The sequence below is a fragment of the Aspergillus versicolor genome, assembly GCF_001890125.1.
Source record: "Aspergillus versicolor CBS 583.65 unplaced genomic scaffold ASPVEscaffold_6, whole genome shotgun sequence".
Taxonomy (NCBI): Eukaryota; Fungi; Ascomycota; class Eurotiomycetes; order Eurotiales; family Aspergillaceae; genus Aspergillus; species Aspergillus versicolor.
Window position 1 is genome coordinate 2,101,526 of NW_024467529.1, and position 25,189 is coordinate 2,126,714.

Below are 25,189 nucleotides of genomic sequence, written 5' to 3' on the forward strand. Positions count from 1 at the left end.
GAGTCAGCGCTCGATAAGATAAGATCACCCACACCCACAGCCAAATGGCGGCGAAACGGACCAGCTGGTGTTTTGCTGTTGTTTAGACCATTGTTCGGCGTCCCGCTGCCACCACCGTCACAATAATCCTATATCACCCTAATAATACGTCTCTACCTACCAGTATAGAGCTGCAAATAGGCCATAATGGTATGTTCCGGCCGCCAATTGCTCTCGTTGCTTGAAAAAGCGGCTGCGAACTCTTCGACTGACCTATCTCCCTCTTCGGCGTTTAGGCTGCTGCCCAAGTGATATCGAATTCTGGTCACGATGACATGATCGTAAGTACCGTCTTGGAGTCTATTTATCCTACAATGGCGTCGGTCTGACCTTTACCCCGCCTTCCAGCACGATGCCGGTCTTGATTATTACGGCCGCCGATTGGCGACATGCTCCTCCGACAAGACAATAAAGATATTCGAGATCGAAGGCGAGGCGCATAAACTTATTGAGACATTGAAAGGGTTAGTACCCATCTGCGGCCCATATGTGCCAAACACGCTCAATTGCTAATATAAACTTGCACAGCCATGAGGGTCCAGTATGGTGTGTCGAATGGGTACGTATACGGAGAGAATCGTCGGGCTGGAATATCAGCCCAGGCATATAGCGGACGTTATCCAGACTAACTCGCTCGCTCCTGTATAATAGGCACACCCCAAATTCGGCACAATTCTCGCATCTTCGTCCTACGATGGAAAAGTGCTCATCTGGCGCGAGCAGCACCAGAGCTCCACTGCCCCTATCGGCAGTGGTGCTTGGACGAAAGTCTTCGACTTCTCCCTTCATACCGCCTCCGTGAACATGATTTCCTGGGCTCCTCATGAAACCGGATGTTTGCTCGCCTGCGCCTCGTCTGACGGTCATGTATCTGTGCTCGAGTTCCGCGATAACAGCTGGACGCACCAGATTTTCCATGCCCACGGCATGGGTGTCAACTCTATTAGCTGGGCACCCGCCGCCGCCCCTGGTAGTCTCGTTAGCTCAAACCCTGGGCCTGGGCAACAGCGGCGATTTGTAACAGGTGGTAGTGATAATCTACTTAAGATTTGGGATTACAAGTACGTACTGCCTACTCTGCTGCCTTTTTGAGTGTAGGTGAAGAAGTTGTTAATATCTTACTCCTTACTCTAGCCCGGACACAAAGACCTACAGTCCCACCCAGACACTGGAAGGGCATTCTGACTGGGTTCGTGACGTTGCTTGGTCGCCTAGCATCCTCTCTAAGTCATACATCGCATCTGCATCACAGGACAAGACTGTTCGAGTCTGGACCGCGGATGCGTCAAGCCATTCTCAGTGGACAAGCCATGTACTTGAATTCGATAACGTTGTGTGGCGGGTGAGCTGGAGCCCTAGTGGAAACATTCTTGCTGTGAGTGGCGGAGATAACAAGGTTAGCTTGTGGAAGGAGAACCTACGGGGACAATGGGAGAAGGTAAAGGACATCGAGGAATGATAGTCTTTCTTTGGTAACGGGGTTGTTGTCTTTTATCTACTATATTCGATTTTCCTATTTCCTCCACGATAAAACTTGCCCCCCTATAAGGTCAACGCATAATTCCAATGTTTCCATAAGCGTGTCAAGCATGGTACGGCCGACTTGAACTAAGCGTGTCAGGTTTCCCAAGGCAGCTAATTATGGCCTCACTTTTTATATGTGCATATAGTCAAGGTAGCTACATATGTGACGATTGTGTCATTAGTTTGATGCGAAGCCCACCTGTTCTTCTAGACTCACCATGTTTTGACAAAACCGAGGCGGAAAGTGAGCAAGGAATCCCCTCTAAGCTTTTTACTTTTCTCCCTTTTTCTGAGTCCCAACCTCAACGTCATTACGAGCAGCCTGAAGCTTGGACTGAAATTGTCTTCACAATGCAAAACTCGATGGACTCAAGCAAACAAGACCACATTGGCGCAGGTGGTCAACTGAATATGTTTCGACACCTTCCTACGGAGGCATGTGAGCCCCAAAGAACATGTCTTTACACTACTAATGCATCCCGCCTTAGTTGGTTCAAAGCATCGCGTACCTGCTCCCAACCAACGCAGATCGGATCAACTTTGCGCTGTGCTCGTCAGACCTGGCAGCCAAAATCCTACCCGCTGAATCGCATATCTGGAGGAGACTGTTTCGAGATACTTTTGATGAAATTGTGAAGCGCAGTGTTGTGGATTATAAAATCGAATACCAAATTCGCACTATCGTGCTCGCTCGGGCCGTTGACTTCAAGTATGGTCAACAGGAGAAGCAAACGTATTGGTTAGAACTTCTAAGAGACATGATTCAAGAGTCCCTTTATCAGGACAAGATTACAGAATCGGATGAGGTCCCAAAAAACTTCAACTGTCTTCGTGAAGCCCTTTACAACACTGAGTTCCTTAGTAGACCTGTGAACGGCTATATGATGAGGAAGCCTGATCCTCCTTCGGATCTGTTTTGTGCGGTCCAATTGGTAATACCTCTTTCAAAAAATGAAGAAATACTATGCAGGGATGATAAAGGCAATAACTGACTATTGGTGTTTATTGTGCAGGCTCTTACTTACCTAGCGCTGGATCCGTCCATGCACGTTCGCTGTCTGCGAACCGATTATGATATTGGAGCTGTTTATGCTTTATCGGAGACAGAAAAGGAACTTATCGACGTGAACTTTGAATTTTCAACGGATGTTGCTCTCGATATTCGGAATTTCTGGCTTCGCCATCTTCTCAATCCGGATGAGGGTACGTTCTATACCTCATATATGAGCTTGCCCAAATACCACAGGCCAGCTCCCCCCAGTCCGATGGGTCTTACTTTATATGACGAAAAACGAAAGCTTTATCTTTCTTGGCTAGGATATGAATGTCAGTTTTATTCAGTAGAAGCTTCTATCAGGTTATTGTGGGAGATATAGAGAGATGCTAACAAAGCCCAGCGTGCATTTGCCCGCACCCACCGGCAGTACCGGAACTCGAAGTTCGGCAAACCTGCGCTGACTTGAACGGCCACATAGTTGAAGTTGAACACATTGTGAGTACCTTACTTCTGGATCACCCACAGAGACTCATCATGTCCAGACCCTTCAATTCGAAGAACATCCTGATGCAGGCAACTGGCCTGAGATTTTTGAACAGTATGTCAGCGAGTTCCGTGACTTGGATGGCGATAAATGCATATTCCTTCGCGGTATCCAGACATATCACGGTTCTGGAGGCGATCGGTCAGCTCCGGTACGCGGCTTTATAGAGAATATATATGGAGGTGGGATGCGTGGCTGTTGGTCACGCATTTCTTTCGTCACGTATGAATCTAGTCACTGGCAGGGGGAACAAGGGGCCCTGAGTTCCTTTTTCAGTGAACCATGGCCTCCAATGGATATGCATGACGATTTCACTTCAATATATGCGTATTCAGGTGTAGTCATCCCGGGAAGCTCTCTCATGATTGGGCATTGGTGGGACCCACGGGCAGATCAAGACACTGGAGATAAAGGACCATTCATTTTTTGGTGCATATGATGTTCTTTGCGAATGATCAAAACATCAAGTCTGATATTGGAAGTCACTGAGGTTCCCGAACTTAAAGTACGGGGCTGGATACTAAGCGGGTTCAAGGACGGCGTTATTTTCCCCGCTCAAGGGAAGTTTTTTTCTGGCTCTGATATGATATATGAAGGAGGTACTTCGGTATACAATAACTCTTCGTCATATAGTGTGGTCTTTTCAAACTCCCCTGCCAAGCCTTTCTGCCAGTATCGGCTTCTTGATAGTAGAAACGAGAAAATGACTATAATTAAACTGTCCAAGGTCTATCGGTAGCGATATCAAGACGGCCTATTATGGGCCCTCGCTAGGCTCTCTCTCACTCCCCAACCATCTGCAAGAAGGGCCTTCACGTCCTCTAAATTGAGACCGCTCATTTCAGGATAGATAGCACGTACGCCGAACCAACCGGCGATGCCAACGAGGCCGTAAAGTGCGAAGACCAAGCTAGGAGACAGCAACTCCAACATAGGTAGGAAACTAAGCCCGACTATGAAATTGGAGCCCCAGTTCGTTGCAGTGGCAAGAGCCGATCCGAGAGAGCGCACATTGAGAGGGAAAAGCTCCGATTGCTGCCAAGGCACGTTGCCCAAGCCAAATGCATAGGCTGCTGTGTATATTGTGAGACATAGGAGGATGACGAGCGGGAGGATAGAACTATCCATAGTGGCTTTGTGTGCTTGCGATTCTGGCGACATGTCCGGTAACGTCACAGAGGAGAATGTAAGGGCACAAACGAAAAGCGAGGCAACCATGACGGGTATCGAATAAAGGAGGATCCGGCGACGCCCAATTCGGTCAATGTAAACAAATGCAAGCAACGTAAAGAGAAAGTTTGTGATGGCTACAGACAAGGAGGTAAGGGTTGGCGAGGAGAAGGAGAGAAGTGAGAAGATGGTAGCCGAGAAATACATGAGCGAATTGAATCCACAAAGCTGTTGTAATGCCTGTAGCATCACGGCTATTGCCAACGCCCTTCGATTGCCTCCAATATTGAACAGGCCATGCGCCCGCTGTTTAATTCCATCAACCCATCGTATACCACTTTCGGATGGCTTATTTTGGCTAAATTCTTCCTCCTCCTCAGTGACCTCTTGTTGAATATCTCGCAGGATTTGTTTCGCAATCTGATCGCTGTCAGGGCTATGTTGATAAACCTTTGACAGAATATTCAAAGCCTTGTTCTCAAAGCCGGCCTGTACGAGCCATCGAGGTGTCTCAGGCAAAGCGACAAGTATCATAAGCTGGAGCACTGCCGGAAGCATTCCGAGGCCCACCATCCAGCGCCATCCTCCCCCGACATAAGAGAATAACCAGCCAGTGATGTATGCTACCACTTGGCCACCGGTAATAAACAGGCTCAGTATAGTAACAAGCCTTCCTCGCGCATTTGATGGTGCTAATTCCGATATATACCTATGGTCGACGTCAGCATCTTATTCCCTGCGTTTCGGCATGTTGCATACAAAGGAGTAACCAGACTAGCACTGCCAACTGCAAGACCAACTATACTCCTTCCAACAATCATTCCCCATACTTCATTCGTAATAGCCTGAATACATGATCCAACCGTAAACAGAACGTCAGCGACAAGTATAATCTTCCTCCGACCCAGCCTATCTGCCAAAATTCCCGCCAGCGGGCTTGCAATAAGAGCAAAGAGACTTGTGGAAGAGGTGATGAGGCTTTTATCCAAGGTTGTGAGAGGGCGATTTGATAGGTTAGAGCCGATGGATACAAGAGTCGAGGAGATAACGCCTGTACTGTAGCAACCCACGTGTTAGCACTATTGAACAGCGGGCTATGGATTCTGGCGACCTTGAAGGTGTGATCTTAGAGATGTACGTACTCATAACCAAAAAGAAGCCCACTAATTCCAGCGGAAAATGTTAGGTACCAAATGAATCGGCCGCTTGATTGTCCTACTGTCAGCTGGTGCGACTGGTCTGCGTTGTGATGCTGTCCGGCCGAAGACTCCGGAGCGAGGAGCGGAGCATGGGAGGCAGACGGTTCGCTTTCGTCTCTGCTACTCATAATTGAAGCTTGTTAGTATTTCTGGCGACATCTGTTCGAGTGTATAATCTTTAAATATACATCGGCGGCTGAATTGAGATGACCATAAAAATTATGGGGTAAAGATCCCGTCGGAGTTTCGGTGCTCACGGGACCCACACAGCCGCTTCCAGAAAGATCAGATGCCGACGGCCGGCGGGACTTCGCTCAAACTCGGCAACTTGACTGTTAACTAACTTACAACTATATGGTGTAGGCTGCATCAATTATCATTGTGAAGACGTGATTTTGAATGTTATATCCTAGTCTGCGGCTTTAATTACAAATGTCTATTGAGCCGCTGCTACTCCAGCCTCGTCCGCTTGAGCGCTGATCTTCTTCTTGTACGCATCGACAGTACCATCAAACTTCTGTACTGTACCCTTGTCGCAGACCCATAAGCTGGTGCAAACATTCCGCAGCATTGTTACATCGTGTGATACCATCACAACACCTCCTTCGAAGTTTTGCAGTGCTTCTGAAAGTGCATCCATACCCTCAATATCCAAGTGGTTAGAAGGTTCGTCGAGAACAAGGATGTGTGGGTTCGTCAATGACAGGCAGGCGAAAGCGACACGGGATTTTTGACCTCCAGAGAGTAACTCCATGCGCTGGAGACCAGTCATACCGGTAATACCGAACCTAGAAAACAACACTCGTCAGTAATATATTTAAATAGTCCTACTTCCTAGTTGGGTGGAAACTTACGCTCCAAGGTGTCGGCGATACTCTTCGTCTGTCTTTCCAGGATATGCTTTGGCCATGAAACTCACGGCACTTGTTGTCATATCCAATGCATCTACGTGATGCTGTGCAAAGTATCCGATTCGCAACCTAGCGTGCTGCGACATAAGACCGGAGGTGGGCTCAAGGGCACCAGTGAGCAACTTCAACACTGTTGTCTTACCAGCACCGTTAGGTCCAACGATTCCAATACGAGAGTCGAGTTGAACATCGAGATCGACATTCTTCAGCAAAAGATTGTCCTTTGAGTAACCGAAGGTGACTTCCGTCATTTGCACAATCGGAGGGGAAAGCTTCTCAACTTCAGGGAATTTGAAGTGCACAACATAGTCACTCTCCGGTGCTGTCAAAACAGGCATCCTCTCTAGCTTCTTGATTCTTGACTGTGCCTCAGAAGACTTGGCAGCATTATAACGGAATTTGTCAATGAACGCTAATCCGGTTAGTGTGTACTGTGGGAGAGCTAGGGATGGGAGTCGCAAACCTTGCAAATGCGCCCGTTCACCCATCTGCTTCTCATATTCGCGCTTGGCTTGCTTCTTTCTCTCCTCTTTCGTCGCATAAAAGGAATCTATTCAGTTAGTTCCGTAGTTGGGAATCTTCTATGGGGCATGAGACTCACCAAAGTTAGCACCCTTGTAGTAGTCTAGCCGCTCAGAATGTTGATGGACAATATCAGTTGCGACTTCGTTTAAGAATGCTCTGTCGTGAGAAACCACAAGAACCGTGCTAGGATATCCTTGCAGATAGTTTGACAAGAAAGTAATAGACGGCACATCCAACATGTTTGAAGGTTCTGTATCGAGTCAGATGCTTGCTATATGAAAACATGGGTATACGGTCTTACCATCCAGGAGGAGCAAATCGGGTTCACAGAACAAAGCACGCGCTAGAGCCAAACGCATACGCCAACCACCAGAGAAGGTCTTTGTTGCGTACTGTTGGCGCTCAGGAGAGAAACCAAGACCGGCCAGAATACTGGCTGCTCGGGATTCAGCCTTATCCGACTCCATCTCTGCGAGTTTTGAGTGGATATCATTCAACGTGATGTCGAGACCCTCCCTCTCATGATCGAGCCTAGCAGCATCGGTAGAGGTATCCGCCATGGAAGATCTTTCCGTTTCAAGGGTCGTAAGTTGTTGGGTAATTTTCTATGACAAAGTTAGCAGGGTGGCTTGATGCTGATGATCCGCATGTGCTTAACTAACATCCTGGTCGGCAAGAAGGCGCTTACGCCACACATCTGCATCCAATACAGCTTGAATAGCAGGTGTATCATCACCGGTAATCTTTGGAAAGTCAGTGCTGTTTTTGAAGTTTCCATGACCGGGTTGAGAGGGCATACTTCTTGTTCGACGTGAAGAATCGAAATATGACTTGGAATGGCCACTTCTCTACGACTCAGAGCGCGAAGCAGTGTACTCTTACCGATACCGTTCTGACCAACAAGACCATAGCGACGACCATACGCCAGTGTGAGGGCAGCTTCTGTGAGAATGCGGTTGCCACCAACTGTGATATCGATACCGTCAAGTTTGATATCCTTGCTCTTTGCTTGAGAGTCCGAGCCCAGTTGGAGAGGGTTGACAGCCATAAAAAACTCTTCGTAAGACATAGCAGCATCTGGTTCATGAAGCAGACGAGATGCTTCGTACTGCACGGTTTTCATCTGCTTCTTCTCCTGCTTGGCGCGGATCTTACGTTCGGCCTTCTCCAGCTTCTTACGATCAACGCGAGATTCCATCTTGCGTGTACCAACAGACTCCAGATCGACATTCCCCCCAGCCAAACCTAACGTTGAGGACATATTCCGCTGGGAGCCGACATTGATGGCCTGGTCAAGTTTCTTAGCAGCAAAGGGCATCTGTCTGCGCTCAGGGTCGACGTTATCAGAAGCGCTGAGAGACGAGATAAACTTCTCTACAAGGTTGCGAATAGCCTCTTCATTTTGAGTGGAGAAATCTCCAGAGGCAGAGACGAGTAGCTCCGTAACCATATCAGCGGCTTCTGCCACTGGAGACGGGGCATTTGCATCTTCAACATAGGCGTTCGACGCATGGGTCAAGTATCCCTGGAGGTCTATTAGTTCGAAACTAAAAGAATATATTAGGATAACTCCTGCGCTGACTCACAACCGAATACTCAGATATCACCCGGTCAAGGCCAGGAATCTGAGCCTGCAATTCCGCCTCCATGTCGGAGTCACTTTGCGCCGGAGTCGAGATTTCACAATGGGAGGAGATAATGATAGATGTTTCCCCCCCAAATATTATTATGGCAACAATTTTAAAGGTTCCTATTTCATGCGTTGAGCTGATTGATGACCACCTCCTTGAGTTGATTTGGTTGTAACCGCAAGACTTTGAAGTGGCGGAATTGTGGAGTAGCTGCTGCTCTGGCCCATATTGTGGGCAAGCAGTGTGCGCAACTAATCATTATGCACCCGAGACTTATCACTCACAATGAGTCATTTGAATTACCCTCAGATACTATAACTCTACAAGGCTTTCTCCTGGAGAATTTGACATTCTTTTCCCACTCACTTCCAAGGGTTTACTTGTGCAATTCATATATGGTCACGTGATCATTTTGTATCACGTGGTTTCGTACAATGTCTAACTTCCCAGCGAGGTGACACCAAACCCCAAATCTCATCGCCGATTCGGTATATATCGGATTCTCCGTATGCACTTCAGGTCAAAATCAAGAAATTCGTTTGAAGGGAAACATTGTGACCGTGACAACCTTACTCAATTGCTCAAAATAGGTATTATCCAGACGCTAAACCGAGATACAACAATGCCCCCCCGGCTAGTGTAAGTGCCAGTCAACCGCAAGGAATACCCTATCGCTAGAGGGTTCGAGATTTCATATCGATCAACGGGGGAGGAGGGGAGATTTACCAATAAAGTCTGTGCCATCCTAGCTTAGTGCTGCCAAATTGATACACAGGTGCAACTTCGGTGGTCGGTTGTCGAGGCGATAAAACCTAGGGAAGCAGGCATCATGCAGCGGCCTGAGAACAGTGACAGGGATGGAACTAAGTGTCCTTGCGATCAAGAGAGGCATAGGTCTCAGAATTTTCGAGTTACTCTTCTTTTGCCGGCTGCCCAGACTCAAGAAGCAAGGGATTGTACTCTTAAAAGCTTCAGGCAGGAGATTCCAGGCGACCTCCCTCTCGTCGGGAGACTCGCGAGCAAGGGCTTTGCAAAGAATGAAGGGAAGTGAAAGTCAAACACTCACAGTCGTCTGGCAGGTCGAAACCAAATTAGCCAATAGTAACCATTAGTCTTTCCGGGGTGTGAGACTTCGTGAGCCGAGGCTGTGCAAGAGTAGTGTGTTGGCAAGTGGCAACACGGCACTCTTGTCAGGAAGATGCAAACAGATTGAGCGTTGACTGGCTGAAATGGTAGCTCGAGGAGCAAAATCATCATACTCCAGCTACATTGTTTTACCACTCCAATTCCATCGACTCTTCGGGGCTTTTTGAGAGTAACATTTTGGGGCCATTGGGATACACCAAATGTGATACGTCATGGTGACAGTAACGTGTTGGTACATACTTATTGGAGTAGCCAGTAGGCCTCGTGGGGGCTACTCTACAAAATCCAAGTACTGTGTATGTATGTATGAGGCGGGCAAAGGCGGGCGAGCACCTGGGATTCCTAACCAGTTTAAAGTGCTCGCATGCCACATCCCCAAACAAGATTAAGTTCATGAAAGTGCTTCATTGGTTCAGGCCCTCCGTGTTTCACTAGATAGAATTACCGGGCAGCACAGAGGCTGTTCACTGTTGTTTTGGCAGTTGGCAATTAGCACGCCAAAACCGAGACATCTTCCGAAACATAGGGCTACACCTTATCGTTCAAAAAGGTTGTCACGGACTCAACCGGGCCTTGCGGGTGCGTCTTTCGTTTTGCCGAGGCGAGGAAGCCCCAGCGTTCCTTGAGTGATATGCTGCCAGAGCAGAGTTTCGAGAAGAAGCGAAGAAGAGAAAGTTTCTAAGGACCACACCGAACCTTGGAAACCTCCCGCTGTGTTCCTTGCTCGCACCACAAAAGCAGAATCCACGGAAATAAAAACCCGTTCCTGGATGCGATCGTCCATATGCGAGATCTGGTTTTTCGGCTGGAACAGCAGACAGGTTCAGCCAGCCAAGTCAGAGCGCGATCGAGCGAAGTGGAGATCGTTCCGCCGAGTTGCTCGACTCCTTGGAATATCCCGCCCTTGCCCCATAATAATCACGACGATGACGAGGACCAGGAAGTCAATGATGTGACGATCGGATCGCGTCTGGATAACATGTGCAAGAGCCGTGTACCATCGGACTCGGGGAGGAGTCGTGAAAACAGTCGCTGTTTACCTGCACGACTGGCGCCAGTCGCGATGGACAAGACAATCAATTATAGCCAATACTCAACAACCTCGACGATTCCCTCTTCCGCCGAGCCGACGAGAGTGATGCTCTGGGCCAATAGTCGGCAAGGGATGTCAAGGAGGAACAGGTGAGCTGAACAATCCCTGCCGCGCCCTGGTTTCACCTTTCGCTCCAGTTCAGCAAGAAATCCCTCTCGTTTCCCCATCCGTCGGATTATGGAGACGTCGCGACAGCATCGTGCTCAGTCCCCAAGGCCCAGCCTCCAAAGCACGGGCGGCTCGACGCAGTCACGTAGGAGAAACGAGCAGTCACATTTTATTTTGAGCCCTGGCTTAATTAAATTTAGGTCGTCTAACAAGGATGATCTTAGTCTCTCTCGTTGTTTGCTGAAGGGGATTGTTTGTTTACATCGACTATCGAGCCGTGACAAAGTGGCCCGCCCACCAAAGGGTGAGCTGTCAGGGATTGCCCTGTCTGGAAGGTCAACTCGGTCAATTTGCTGCCTGGATTGAGGTAGGAGTGGTACTTCCTCGGCAAGCAACCAGTCAAGTCTGGAGCCCGAGTCCTGGTCGAGTGTCGACCGATCGCATCTCTTGAGTAGTCATGAGTAGAGCTTAATCGATAGGATAGCAATCAGCAATATCTGCACTCGTAGCTTGTAGTTATCGGGCAGCTCCTCGAGTCTAGATACCCCACAGGCAGCTTTGATACCAAACCAGGCGCCTTGTTTGCCAATAATTCGGCACACGAGTCGTGCCTCCTGGACAATCTCATCTTGCTCCTGTGAGGCTTCAATCAAGGCCGGTATCACCGAGATCGAGTCCTCTAGACTCTGGCTGGGGGTGGGAACTGGAACTCCTAGCGTGCTCCATTCCTCTAGTCAGTGTTCCTTTCTTCTGAAGCAGACGACTGGACAGCATTCATGGGCACCAAGTCCCACCCTGCGGCTTTGTTGATTTGATATTACTTCTATGCTTATTCCGCTTCTCAGTTCCTTTCCCACTGATCTCTAGCTGACACTTTCAACTCGGTTTCTTTCCTCCTCTTCCCTTTCGCTCGCCGGCACAAAGGGTCAGAAAGGCCGCCAGCGATCTCTTTCCGACCCTGTCGGTGTCATTTGGTGTCATCTGTCCCCTCCCATTCCTTCTCGTACCCGACATTCTTTTCGGATCATTCCTTTCGCCTCTGCAAGCTCCAACCAACCAAGCTGAGCTCTCAATCTTTCCCCCCTCATCCCAAAAACACGCCGGTTTCGCACTCCCAGTTTCGCGACATTCAGAGTGTTCGATATCGACAAAACTTCAGTGATAACCATCTTAACGTTGCCCACTGGCTTTATTGTTTCCGTTCGAGAAGGCTCGTCGCCAGGCCCATCAACCAAATACTCCTCTCTTTCTCGATGTGTCCAGCCACCTGAACTTGCTCGTGCATGACAATGCAGATGGGATGCCAACTCCACCCTCCACCTCCTATCGATGTGTCCCTAATTTAAGCCTCATGGTACTTGATACTGTTCTCAGCCTTTTCTGAGAATGGAACATGTATCAACGGTGAGTTGATTAGTTTTCTAATTCCCCCCCAAAAACAAAGTTCTCCGCTCTCTTTCCCCGCCTCCAATTGTTGCGCTCTTCGCACTGCTGTGAGCTCACAAGCCTCGATTTACTTCCCCTCCTATGCTTGCATTCTATAGTAGCTAATTCAAATTTCAGCTCTGTGCGGTCAGCACTGTCGGCATTGCGGCCACCGGCTTTGCGCTCGGTCGCGTCGAACAAACCCAATCTGTAGAACCGACCCATATACAACACACTCCCTCGTTGGCAACGAATACCTCCGACACAAGACCTTCAGAAACGTTTGCGACGACGCAGTTACAGTCTCCGGCAGCTGCGAACTTCTCGAAAACACAAGAAAATGCAACACTTTGCACAGAACAGGCTGGAAATGGCATTGCATCGCCCAGAAAAACATCGTTCGCAGGTGTAAGGCTACGGCGCCGTGGTCAGACCTTGACCATCCCCCCAGTACGGACTGATGAAAATCCACCGGCGTCTTCTCATGACCGACGACCGTCTTCCTCTTGGTTACGGCGACTATCGTTCCAGCCAGAGAAGCGTTTCTCTCTCCAGAGCCCGGATTCACTGTCTTTTCCGGAGCCAGCTAGCCCAGCCCCCTCTCGTCTTTCCAGCCAACGCAGAACGCCCAACAAACTCGTCAAACGGCCGAAGTCTCATCATTCAAATGGCAATCCTTTATTTGTCCACGCCGTATCTTCGCCTCTAATACCTAATGGGCTCCGCCGACCAGCAACAAGTTATCAACGATCCGAAACTTTCAAACACAGGCCGGCTCACAGCTTGAGCTTCGAACCCAGTTTAGCACTGAGTCCTCTAGTCGAGCCCAGTTTTGGCAACCCGCCCTCGGAAAAAGAGCCCTGGCAACCCTTCATTACTCCGAGCTCCGACGCATCGCGCGAGCGACTCGACCGCAGGTTTTCAACATCAACAAAACCTAAGGAACAGGCCGTGCGGAGAATCCTTCCGCAGCCTAATGTCTCCCCGACTCTTGTTCTCGCGACCGCTATCATCCAGAAGGAAGTCGCCTCAGAAGCCTTATCAAAAACATCCGCCGTGACTCCACCAGTTGAGTTTCGCAATCCTTTCATTGCGGATGGTGCTCCACCACAGCAACTAGAGACGCATTCAACGGAGGCAGAGAAGCAGACCTCTAACCCGTCACCTGAAGAAACCTGTCCGAAATCCCATATGGAAACACCGGCTCCGTTAGGCGTTAGGATTTTTCGCAATGGCTCGTTCACTGGGCCCAAAAGGAGAGCGGTGTCGACCCCTCTGCCAAATTTAGCAAATATGGAAGGAGCTATCTGGATGTCACCCCGAGCGCCCGGGAGGCGTAACATTACAGATCCGACTGTCTTCAGGCGGCCACCGACGACGTCAAACAGTGGACTTCCAGCTTTGTTCACTTCGGGGATTATGGGGTCACAATCGAAAGTCCCCTCACCATATCACAAAGAGTGCACCAATGATCTAGGCCAGCATCGGTATCGCGACAACGGACATCGTGGCTCAACGGACGGATCAGCTTTGTCTTCGTTATACGGTTCGATCCGTCGACGCCCTAAGCGCCATTCAGTTGCCGCTTCTGACCCGGCATCAACTATCTTAGGCTCTGATGACACTCGTGTCTTTACTTCTGGCGATGAGGACGAAACTGACTTCATGAGCGATACCGCATTTGACTCCATTCGCACTCATATAACGACCGACAGTACTTGTTTCCAGTCTCCTCGGATAGAAACGATCTTCGACCGGACACTGCCTTCAGGAACTAATGACGGGCTATCCACGGTGTCAAACGGCATCGTCTCAGCCAACTCTCTCACCCCTTCAAAAAACCGGCACCTCGATTCTATTGTGGGAGAAGAAGCGAGAGAAGCGCCTGGGGTCTCCATTTTGATACCAGCGGCTCAAAATATTGTGGACGCTCCTGAAGGAGACAGCGAAATATTTTTCCCATCTGACTTGAGCGACGACGATGATTCGCGAAGCGTAATAGCTTCGCTACCTGGAGATAAAACCATCCACTCTTCTCTGACGCTCCCAAAATTTGATGCTCTCGCTCCGGGTAACACCAGTGACCAAGATTGTGGACAATACTCCTCGGCCACTCAAGGTAACCATATTCCCCTAAGAGAAACCGTCGAGTGTGGATTGAATGGGGTCACTGAAGAAGCTCATGATACATCTCTACGGATGAACATCTTCGACTGGTCTGAACAATCAAAACCTGATCGCGAAGGCACGGGGCCTGATGGGCGTCCACGAACGGTCCATGGGAAACATGGGCCTGGTATACGTGGTAGTCGTGCATCCGGACGGAAACAACCCAGTACCCTTCATTATCGCAGCCAGAGCGTCCCTGTTGCTAGAGAACCAATGGTATCCAATGAGTCAAGGCAGCCGTCGGGCAAATTTGGGACCTGGGGTTTAGGCAGTAAGGGGGTCAGTGAAGACTGGGACAGTGACTTCGAGTTCGAGTTCGAGGACAAGGACAAGGACAAGGACAAAGATGAAAGTTCCTTAGACGAAAGCAACAACCCAAGAAAGAATGTTAGCCAACGGAGCGTCATAGTACCTCAGGCGATTATGGAGCGTCAAGCTAGTCTTCATGGGCAGTTCGGACAGGTTCAGGAGTTAACTTTGTTGGTTGAAGAGCTGAGGCGATTACGGCACCAAGCCAGCTTTTTGGACATTGTTCGGGGCCCATCAAACGAACTTTGGAAAGAAGCAGAGGGGATTGTCGATCTAGCAACAATCGACGATGATGATAACAACCAATCACCGCCTAGGTCTCCTTCACTCACCTTCAGCTTCGATGAGTCTGAGGGAGAATCGTCCCAATCGAACGACCCTTGGAAGCGTGTTAGTGGAGATTCTTGGAGGGCTTCAATTTCCGAAAATCCAGGCACGCGCCCGACAACATCTCCCTATCCAGAGCAGACGGTGTCGTCCAACAAAGCAAATTCGGTCCTGGATCTGATCTATCAACAGCGTTTATCCCACGACCCCACCCGTAGCTCTCAGTTTCCACGGTCGAAGAAGCTTCCCTTCGACACGCAGTCTCTCCGCGATCTTGTCGTTCGTGCTGGCGTTGTGACTCGTGCGCTAAAAGAAGTGGTTCGAAAGGCAGAAGGGGTTCCTAATGGTTTCGAAGAAAACACACATCCCTCGCATCCACCGTTCAGTCGCATATTCGAACATCATTCTCATGATGGCTTTTCGAAGTTTGAAGCGTCCTGCATTAGTTGAAACGTCTCATTTTTTCACGTTTCACTTGATACCAGCTTTATACCCTTTCTCTCAATGTCTAATTGTACAGCCTTCAAAAGTTTAATGACTCATCCGAGTATATGGGACGACATGACCGACAATATCTAATAAAACGCCTTCCTTTCGTCGATTTCCTACCCATCAACCCCTTTTACATCTCAGTTTTGATTCTCCTTGCAGTGGTGTGGGGGCTCTTTTACGTGTCTTTTCTTCTGCACACAAATCCCGTTTTTCTTTTTTGTACAATTGATCATGTTGGTGTATATTCTTCATCCCACAGTGGCTTTATCTTGTGTACCTTGGGAGGCTCTTGTGATCGTCTTGTCGTGTTGGTGTTATCATTCTTTTTTTCTTTTTCTTTTTGACTTTTAACTGGTGTATTATGGATGTGACGGATGCTAAGGTTTAATGGTGCATGATAAAGCAAGAAAAAGAGGAAATAAAATGAGACGACTGTGTCCATGGCTTATGTGCCTCAATGCTTGAGAACTTCTGCCTACAATTCTAGTTTCCAAGGCATTGTCGCCGGGCTTGCCTTAAATAGAGTAGGTAGTATTAAGGCTACGTGTAATGACCGTTATTGTATGCGACGACATAAACAACGATTATATCCTCTAAAGTAACTATCCACGATAATGGTTTCAAGTAGGCGTCCTATTCGAAATGGGTGGCAGCAGTCTCGCGTTGCACAAATGTCCAAAAAAAAAGTGTGTCCCTTGAGGGAAAAGTAGGTACAACTCCAATTACTGATAAGGTAGTTACTAACTAACCAGTTATTATTAGACGCATAATATAAAAGCGGTGGCTCAAGGCTGTTGAGCCAATGCATTATATATAACCAACAACCAACTAGTTATGTCATAAGGAATGTATGTCATAAGCAAAGAATCGGGACCCTTTCAATAACTATCACAAGTAGAACCAATGCTGTAATGTCAAGCTACTAATCTATCACCAACGTGCCGGCATGGCTGTAATCCCCGTCACGGGACTTCGCAATGTTGGTGTATTTGGCTGCGAATCTGTTCTTTTAGCGGACTCTAATGTCAAATGGCGTTGGAGAACAGCAACCAGATAGAGACGTGCTAGCATATAGGCAATATCTAAGGACGGGTAAATACTAGCTGGTGTTTTATGGGCGAGTGGTATTACCCCACGAGTTATACTCCACCATCTGGTTAAAAAGCACCCGCATTGATTGTACTGTTATTAAGCAACTCTGCCACAGGAACCACATGGAAAGCATACTGGGTAATGGTTCGAGTGTGTTTATTTACTAACTCAAATGTAACTCCGGCTGATATCTGGTTTCCTTTAGGATACCTAGTAGCATGGGCGGTTGAAAAATATATGGCGCACTGAGTAGTTACTAAGTATCCATGTTGATAAGCCGTGCCATCCCCCGAGAGGTGAGAGCATAGTATTGACGGACTCGGTGAGAACATTTTGGAGCTACCAGCGTGCTCTTGATACTATTGACAGGAAGACCATCGGGTTTAGCCATGTTGCCTAAAGTGGGGGTTTGATGCGGGTGCGAGAACGAGAATAAGGTGCTCTCCAGTATCCAGGCCCTTTAGCTAGGCAGCTGCTTTGAAGCCTTCTCTATCAGTCCCTTGATTGTTGTTGACGAGCTAATACGGCGTACACCGAGATCATGTCCAGCACATGGAACAAGTCTTATTGAAGAAAAAGTGAGGTACGCTAATGTCTCGGGCTTAATTGAATTGCATCAGAATGAGGAGCCAAGACACGCGACAATTGAGGCATCTCTGCGAGGCTGCAGTGAATATTCCACCCCAAGTTCTGCTTGCTTGAACAAAATATCAGACCCACGCGCTAATTTATTCTTATTGCAAGTTATATATAGAAAATTCTCTACCGACGTAGACTGTATCTGGTGTCGAACACGCAGGAGATTGCCGGAGGGGTTGGCGAACAAAGTTGACCTGGAATCTTTGTCGAATGACAAGATCAGTTAAGATGGGCGTGGCGGCGCTCCGTCATCGAAGGAATGGAAGGATTGGTGGTTCCTGACGCTAGACCATTTATGGGACTCGGCTTTCAGGGGACGGGAATGGGTTTGAGGCCTTAGCGCCTTGCTTCTTCCTGCATCAAGGGACCAGCTGTGGCAAAGAGAAAAAGAAAAAGAATGTTACAGAAGAGCAGAAGGACTCAACAGGCGCAGACCGCTGGCCATATCGAGACCCCGGCGTCGCTCATAATAGTTTCTTCTTTCTCAAGGAAACCGTCAAAATTGCTCAGGGCTTGGGTGCGCAGAGGGGAAGTCGGTGGACCCAGTTGTTCCATTATTATTGCTCGGTACTTCATTTATCGACGGATGGCCCTGTCACCAGCTCAGGGGTTAACCAATTTAGAAGCCAAACCAAGGGTTCATTCACCCTTTTTGCATGGCGGCATGAGAAGCTTCGAACCCTGAACAGATGGAGCGAAAACAGTGGTTCACCCTGTCTTAAAATCCAATCAAAGCAAAAAAGAAGGCCATGATAAAAAGCGCGTCACGTCCTTACAGAAGCAAAGGCCCAATCTACGGCCCCCACAAGCGCTAAACATCAACAACTCACAGCCCATTTTGCTTCCCTCAGACAGAAGGATCACTCATCTAGACCACTACCGAGTCGTACTAGTATCTCCGACTAGTCCCCCAATGGGGCGCTGCCCTGGTCGCTCGCTCCAAAGTCACTCGTCCAGGCAGGTTCTCTCTCCTCACCCACCTCTCTCCTCTCTTCCTCTTCCACCTCACCTTCGTTTTCCCGTCGCTCTTTCCTGAAATTCTCGGATATCGACCTTTCGATATCTAGCCACTCTTTTTCGTCTCTGCCGGTGGCCGGTGGCCGCCACTCGTTCTCTTGGAACTCGCCGTTCCGTTCACTCCTTGCCCTAGATAAACGCCCAAACCACCTTGGCCTCGAACTCGGTTTCTTGTTTTTTCTTCTTCTTGCTTTGCTTGGGTTATCTGTCCCTCTGGCTTCGAAGGATTTGCATGGCACCCGGGAACTCGTTCGTCGCTTAAAAACTGACGTTCCGGGGCGCCCAACGAGCCGCTGTCAGGCTTTCATCGTAAATGCTGAACCCTGGTTTCTGAACTACCAAAAGCTAGGCGACCATGCACCGGCATCATCAGCGCCTACACCACCATGGCCAATACGCGGAAGCTGACTCTGCTCCTCTCGAGCCGATTGTCATTCCCGAAGTTCCGGGCATCGTAAAACGAGCGCCAATGCCTACGGCAGAGTCAGGGTCGACCGAGAGGTGTGAACCTGGAGATAACTCTGCTCGATGTGAGAAGAACACGAGCACGACAAACAACACTGTACTGCCTGTAGTGCTAGGAGCTGTGTATGTTCTCCCGACGTCTTATCCACTGTACCTTGATCTTCCCCGTCCATTGTGTCTAATCGGTATACAGTATCCCAATTGTCTGTGCGATTATAGTGTTGTACTTTCTGCATCGGCGAAACCTAAAGAAACTCCGAAACGAAGATGCCAATGACAAACACAAATCTCTTGACTTTGGACTAGATTTACCGGCTGGCGGCGGTAGACCTGGAATGCATGAGAAGGATGGTACACGTATCAATCATATGAAAGGTGTTTCTCTTGATATTGGGCATAGCCCGTATATGATGCCACCTGATATGCGAGGCTCAAGGGACTCAATGAATTCGCTGCCCCGCTCGGTTCTGACGGACGATGATAAGTACCGACGTGCACATCAGTACTTTTCACCTGATACGCACTCTATTCGATCCCAGCGACGAGGCCATGAAGACACAGCAAGCATTGCTGGCTCAACAAGGAGAGGAGCCTATGGCGACGACATGAACCAAGGGCTACTAGGAAATGCTCAAAGGATCTCACGCTCTTCCCCACCTCTCTACAATGCACCCAGTGAGCCCAGTCCGCGCAGCTCAGCGAACCAACCCCAAGTGCATGACGCGAGTTTTGAATTAAACTTGCCAAGGAGCCCTAGTCCCGTTCATGTTCCAGGATTGACGTCAATCAATGAGTTGGCGACAGAGAGCCCAACAGAAGACAATGCCCCTGCAGGTGCACAAGCACAGTTGAACTCTCGCCCCGAACACGAGTTCGATTTTGTGTTACGGGATACAGCTTCTGCCCACACCGAACCCAACCCTGCCCCGCTGCATGATACGTCAATTCCAACTCCTCGAATTTCTTTCCCCTCGAGCGATGGCGCTAGTGATTATGGAGACGAAAGGGCGTCGTCCAACCAAATGGTTCCGGCAGTGAACGTTGAGAAGGCAGAGTCAGGCCCTACCCATGAGGTTCCGATGCCTCCGTTACCAGAGGAGCCGCCACAGCAATCTAACATGAGCCTCGATCCTCGCCGTGATACCCGCCGCCTGACAATGGGGTTACGCCCATTGCCCCCAGAGGATCCGGCTGATAACCCCGAGCAACGTGCTAATCGTATTCGATCATTCTACAAGGAGTATTTCGACGAAAGCAAAGCGGGCCAAAGAGAAACTTACTACGAAGACTACGAAGCAGAATACTATCCGTATGAGGATGAGTATGTGTACGATCCAGTGACTGGCGAGTACTATGACGCATTCCCAGCGCCGTACGCTGAGCCAGTGACCCGTCGTGCCATGACTCCTCCGCCGCGTGCACCTCCCCGATTTCAAGGCGGGCCGCGCCATATGGCATCAGGTTCGATCGGTGGCTATAGTGAGCAATTCTATTCACCAGGCCCGCGTGCGTTCTCGTCGGCATCGGCCCGTTTCCCTGGTGCTCGAGGGCCGCGCAAGCCAGCCCCTCCGCCAGCCCCTCTTACCGTTCTCCCAACTCCACACTTGCTTAAGGACGATGCCATTATGACGGCCATTGATTTTGCTCCGGGTTCGAGCTTCAGGGACCAAAAAGACGGCCGCCCAGAGACACCTCTTGGTGGAGTACGGCCTTATAGCCCGATGGTTCGAGCACACACCCCTCTTACTTCGGTATTCGACGACTTGGCACCTATGCCTAGCCCGTAAGTTTCTATATCTCAACTATAATTGCTTAATCACGATCAAAACTAACATTTTTAACAGACACCAACTGCGAAAGTCAGGCGCTTTTGATAATTTAGATTTTGCTCCCCCACCTCGTTTCAAGACCCAGGAGACTGCGAGCGATGCCGGTAGCATCCGCAGCACGCGAACCGGGGTCTCAGCAGCACATTTGAATAATATCCGCACTGGTGCGTACCGTGTCAGCCGACTGCCCCCGGAAACTGTTGGTACCAGGGATGACTTGATGTCGAACCTTCGTCCTACATGGGATATGCGGCAATAAATATCGAATCCTTATGACGACTTCCCACTGTATTCTGGAGTTGACATACCATGTTATGATCTGTACTATCGAGTTTGATTTGCTCTTGTGAAATCTGGGTTACTGGTAACTTATTCACGCTCATTGCATAAATGGCATACAAGAGGCTGTTGTTTATTGTCATATTTCATTCTATTCGTGTATCTCTGCTATTAGGAGTCGGATATAAACGGCACATCATTGTTATTTTTTTGGTACGAAGTCAGAACAGGCTCGTCTTTTACCGGGGTTTCAGCTTTTTGTACTTTTGCTGAAGGATGTACCCTTGTTACTTACTGCTCGGGATTTCCTTCGGCCACCCTCAAAGTGAGGATACCGCAATTGAACATATTGTTTTTACAGTGATAAGAATCAGTTTTCAATGCCACATGGCAATTGAGATAATTGTCGGATTGAAAAGAAAGATATGGCAGAAATGATAAACCTCAGGTAGTTCTTGCGCTCATATGCAAAATGGAATACGGGATACGAGGCCACCGATGGAAGGAAGCACAGCCACCTGCACCGCTGGTCTCCAGGGCGTCAATCCATGCTCAGCCATGGAACCTGAAAGGAGGCTCGAGGCTCAGCTGCCCGGTACAAGTCGGAACTGTAGGCGGACCGATCAACGAATCCTGGCTTGCCTATGAACGCAATCGTATTCTTCGGGACAGATTACAGGATCTGGAATCTCTCCATCACAAGGTTTGCTCGATATGAACTTTTGGGGTTCGGTTTAAGCCTGATCCTGACAAAACTCACAATATAACTACATAGCAGTTAATGGTAGATTATCCTGTTAGTTTACCTGCCTTTATGACATTGGGCAGGGGTTTCAAGTGGTTGAATTTCCTCTGTCTTTCCCACTCAAACGATCGAGATTATGAATTGATGATCCAATAACGATCAACGAATGTCGGCATCCACGGATCCATAGGGGCGACTAAGCCGAATTGAAAAGGGGGGCCCAACCCGAATCCGGGAAGCCAACGTCGCTGCTCTGGGCTTCATTGGATCCATAATCGTTCGTCGTCGTGAGACATGGGAGCTCTCTGCAACCAGCTTCGGTGGCATTATTCCTGCTTAATTCATCGAATCCGTCGCCACCTGTTCTTTGGGGACTGATATGCAGGACAGCCTGATGCGCATTCGGAATACCAACAAAGCAATTATTGGAAACCTGGTTGCAAAGATCCTCCTGTTGTAAAGACGGGGTTTCCGATCGCAGCACGCCAAGTTACTGCGTGCGGCTGTTTCAACGCAGTTCCAATGGAGAATTCCAGACCAACTCGCTGGACTTTAATTAATAATAATTATAATGCGGTCGGCCTGTGGGATCTATAATCTTTCTTTGATTTTGTCTCTGTTTAAAAGGCTGTTGTCCACTGGGACTTGGGGAAGACGAGCTGTTGCTAAGAATACTGCTACGACGTACTAGTCAGACTTCCAGTGCCTGGGCCCACTGTTATTACAGGCTGAGGAGTTGGGACACCGTTCTTTTCTTGGGGTCTCTCCACTTTCACGCCCGCTCAATCTCAATCTCATCTCACTCACTCGCTCTTCGCCCTCTCTCCCCTTCTCTTTTCTCTTTCTTCGGTTCCGTCCCTTCAATTCTTTGCCTGCCACCATATTTTGGCCTCTCCACCCTTTTTAATATGAGAATATTCTCTTTCTTTGCGTGAGGCTCGATTATCATTAATAGGTGCGCCTGGGTCGAGATTCCTCAAATTGCCCCTGACGGCTCGTTAGCCAAGGCTGCCCTTTACACCTGCACGCCTGCCACCGTTCACAAAAAACAACCGTCGACCTTCATTCTACCAATACTATCCGTTTAATTATATTTTTCATTTCTTTTCGATTGGGGATTCGAATTTTGAAAGTTGATGAAAGTCGTCATCGGCTACATCTCGAGTAATTAATTGACTTTTGTTTGGATATTTGCATTCGACCGTTTTCACGGACAAACACCGGATTTCAATCTAATCGATTTGCGGGAAAAGAAAATTTCGGGTGGGCATCACGAGGTACCCGGTACTAAGTTCAGACATCATGCCTTCAACCCCAGCGCAACCGAATGCCACGGCGACTTCGGATACGGACTCGACCGAGAATACGCCATCTCCAACTCCCACCGAGTCTGAACCGACTTCTCCCTCGGAAACACCAACATCATCTGAGGAACCGACATCGTCAAGCAGTACCGAGAGTACCTCATCTACGGAAACAACCGAAAGCACCTCAACGACCCAAGAGTCTCCTACACCTACTAGCACTGCGACGACGACTACCACCACAGACGAGTCAACTTCATCTACTACTGATGAACCGACTTCCAGTACTGATGAGTCGACTTCCAGCGCAGAGACCAGTCCAGAAACAACCACAACCGTCGTTACTGTAACGGGTTCGACAACTACCAGTACAATAACAGATGGAGATGCGGCTTCAACCATAGGGTCATCATCCACTGCTTCGGCAACAGACACAGACGGCGGTGGCTCCGGACTGTCAGCAGGTGGTACGATAGCTGTCGCAGTTGTGGTTCCGGTCGCTTCTGTCGCTATAATTGTCCTATTAGGGCTGTGGCTCTGGAGGAGACACAAAGCAAAGAAGGTAGCGGAAGAGGAGCGCAGAAAGGAAGTTGAGGAGTACGGGTTTAATCCGAACGGTGACCCAACACTGCCCGCCGTAATGGGCGGCGGTGCAGACGATAACTCAGGATATCGTGGATGGGGGACAACTTCTGCAGGCCGTAAAGCGTCCACGAATCTATCAAGCAGTGCTGGCGTTGGCCTGGCAATGTCTGAGGCTGGAAGCCAGCCGGGCTACCAACACGCCGCAACCCCCAGCGATGGCACCATTCAATATTCTGAAGGACATGGTGGTCTTGGTGAGACCGAACCCTATGGAATTCTGGGCGCGGCTCCTGTCGCTGGCGCTGCTACCTCTAATCAGCGCAATGTCGATATCAACCGTGGCCCATCCAATGCATCATCCGCATATTCTGCTGCAAATCATTCGGATATCTCAGAGGAAAGCCACATGTCTGCCGCACATCCAGGTGGCCCATACTATGATTATACCGATGCGCAGCAACCATATGGGGGGTATAGCGACCCATATGGAGGCCAGCCAGTGATTCGGGATGTCCAGGCACGCCGCAACACGCAGATCCAGAATCCGTCTGTGTTCCCGCGGCAAGGAAACGCCGGAATCGCGCAGAATTTCTGAGAAATATGTAGAGGTCTGATTTTTATTTCTTATATATATTTACTGGAGGATCTAAACATCAACTCTGATTGTGCGGTCAGATCTTTGAACTGGATCGGACTGGGAAGCCAATCCATGGCTCGGCGCAACTTCGAACCAGCGTTCGGGTTTTGCTGATTTCACGATAGTCTGTCTGGCTCGTGTGGTTTTCTTTCTCTCCCATTTGAATGTGATACCAATTTATATTGCGATCTTTATATTTTCTTTTCCCTTTCATCCTATACATTACCTTCGCTATCTTGGTGGAACCTGCTCTGCTGCCTTTTCTTTCTGTTTTGTGTGCTATGTGTGTGTGTGTGTGTGTACATTGACGACTGTTCTTTCGGCTGAGCTAGATGCGAGGAGCGCTTTGAGATCCGCTTTCTTAACCCATCAAACCAGTCATTTCCCCCTTCTTTTTTGGTTTCTGTCATTGATGTTCCAGCCTCTTGCCTAGATGCATTGCCTCGTCCTGGGAGGTCGGCTCTCCTAGCCCCTCACTTGCACGGGTTTGGCAATAAATAAAGCTGTACATTTCAAGTCGAATATACGTCACAAAGTGCAACTTTGGACCTATGTCTTCTACTTCATAGCTTAGGAGCTAAAGGAGCCGGAGTGGGAATATTCATCCTCGGGTCGGGGTTTTACCGTACTTAGTCAAGTGGTTGAGGAGCAGGAGCAGGTATAGTTATAGTTATATATATATATATATATTTTCCAATAACAGTTTCATTGTTCAGTCGGCAAAGAAGAGATTGACCCGCCTATCAGTGGTCAGGTATCTACATGAGGCTAGGTTCGCTAGCAATTTATCAGTCTTGAATGGCCTTAAAACGCCGCATCCAGCGAAGATTGACGATGAGGCTACGAGCTGATCTCATGTCTGCAAAATGGAAGTGCGACTGGTGACATCATCTTCAGGAATTGGTGCTTCAGCCCAAGGTTTGAAGCGAGAACAAACCAAGAGGGAGAACCACGGCCAACATCAACAACAGATCGGGGGGCTTGTTTG

General features: G+C 48.9%; 7 protein-coding genes across 7 annotated transcripts; 5 read left to right on the forward strand and 2 right to left on the reverse strand.

Moving 5' to 3' along the window:
- Positions 1-64: 64 nt before the first annotated feature.
- On the forward strand, positions 65-1,824 carry sec13 (GTPase-activating protein SEC13). Its single transcript, XM_040812790.1, has 6 exons — positions 65-189; positions 276-320; positions 388-503; positions 568-598; positions 691-1,100; positions 1,174-1,824. Exons 1-6 carry the CDS (start codon positions 187-189, stop codon positions 1,496-1,498), a joined length of 930 nt encoding a protein of 309 aa, XP_040669573.1. The 5' UTR covers positions 65-186; the 3' UTR covers positions 1,499-1,824.
- Positions 1,590-3,560, forward strand: ASPVEDRAFT_758849 (uncharacterized protein). The gene is made up of 4 exons (XM_040816320.1): positions 1,590-1,998; positions 2,052-2,495; positions 2,577-2,889; positions 2,961-3,560. Exons 1-4 carry the CDS (start codon positions 1,681-1,683, stop codon positions 3,269-3,271), a joined length of 1,386 nt encoding a protein of 461 aa, XP_040669574.1. The 5' UTR covers positions 1,590-1,680; the 3' UTR covers positions 3,272-3,560.
- Positions 3,561-3,848: 288 nt separating this feature from the next.
- ASPVEDRAFT_134478 (putative MFS myo-inositol transporter) lies at positions 3,849-5,601 on the reverse strand (the record flags this gene model as incomplete). The annotated part of the gene is made up of 3 exons (XM_040807136.1): positions 3,849-4,983; positions 5,034-5,330; positions 5,417-5,601. The coding sequence occupies 3 exons, from the start codon at positions 5,599-5,601 to the stop codon at positions 3,849-3,851; spliced, it is 1,617 nt and encodes a 538-aa protein (XP_040669575.1).
- Positions 5,602-5,909: 308 nt separating this feature from the next.
- On the reverse strand, positions 5,910-8,558 carry ASPVEDRAFT_133781 (putative AAA family ATPase GCN20; the record flags this gene model as incomplete). Its single annotated transcript, XM_040807060.1, has 8 exons — positions 5,910-6,261; positions 6,328-6,796; positions 6,848-6,934; positions 6,986-7,159; positions 7,211-7,514; positions 7,572-7,652; positions 7,709-8,434; positions 8,496-8,558. 8 exons carry the CDS (start codon positions 8,556-8,558, stop codon positions 5,910-5,912), a joined length of 2,256 nt encoding a protein of 751 aa, XP_040669576.1.
- Positions 8,559-12,280: 3,722 nt separating this feature from the next.
- Positions 12,281-15,567, forward strand: ASPVEDRAFT_54139 (uncharacterized protein; the record flags this gene model as incomplete). The annotated part of the gene is made up of 2 exons (XM_040814887.1): positions 12,281-12,291; positions 12,465-15,567. The coding sequence occupies 2 exons, from the start codon at positions 12,281-12,283 to the stop codon at positions 15,565-15,567; spliced, it is 3,114 nt and encodes a 1,037-aa protein (XP_040669577.1).
- A 2,836-nt stretch (positions 15,568-18,403) lies between these two features.
- On the forward strand, positions 18,404-21,156 carry ASPVEDRAFT_759249 (uncharacterized protein). Its single transcript, XM_040816321.1, has 4 exons — positions 18,404-18,945; positions 19,016-19,841; positions 19,896-20,605; positions 20,667-21,156. Exons 1-4 carry the CDS (start codon positions 18,713-18,715, stop codon positions 20,908-20,910), a joined length of 2,013 nt encoding a protein of 670 aa, XP_040669578.1. The 5' UTR covers positions 18,404-18,712; the 3' UTR covers positions 20,911-21,156.
- A 1,821-nt stretch (positions 21,157-22,977) lies between these two features.
- Positions 22,978-24,159, forward strand: ASPVEDRAFT_30312 (uncharacterized protein; the record flags this gene model as incomplete). Its single annotated transcript, XM_040810347.1, has 1 exon — positions 22,978-24,159. One exon carries the CDS (start codon positions 22,978-22,980, stop codon positions 24,157-24,159), a length of 1,182 nt encoding a protein of 393 aa, XP_040669579.1.
- Between the last annotated feature and the right edge of the window lie 1,030 nt (positions 24,160-25,189).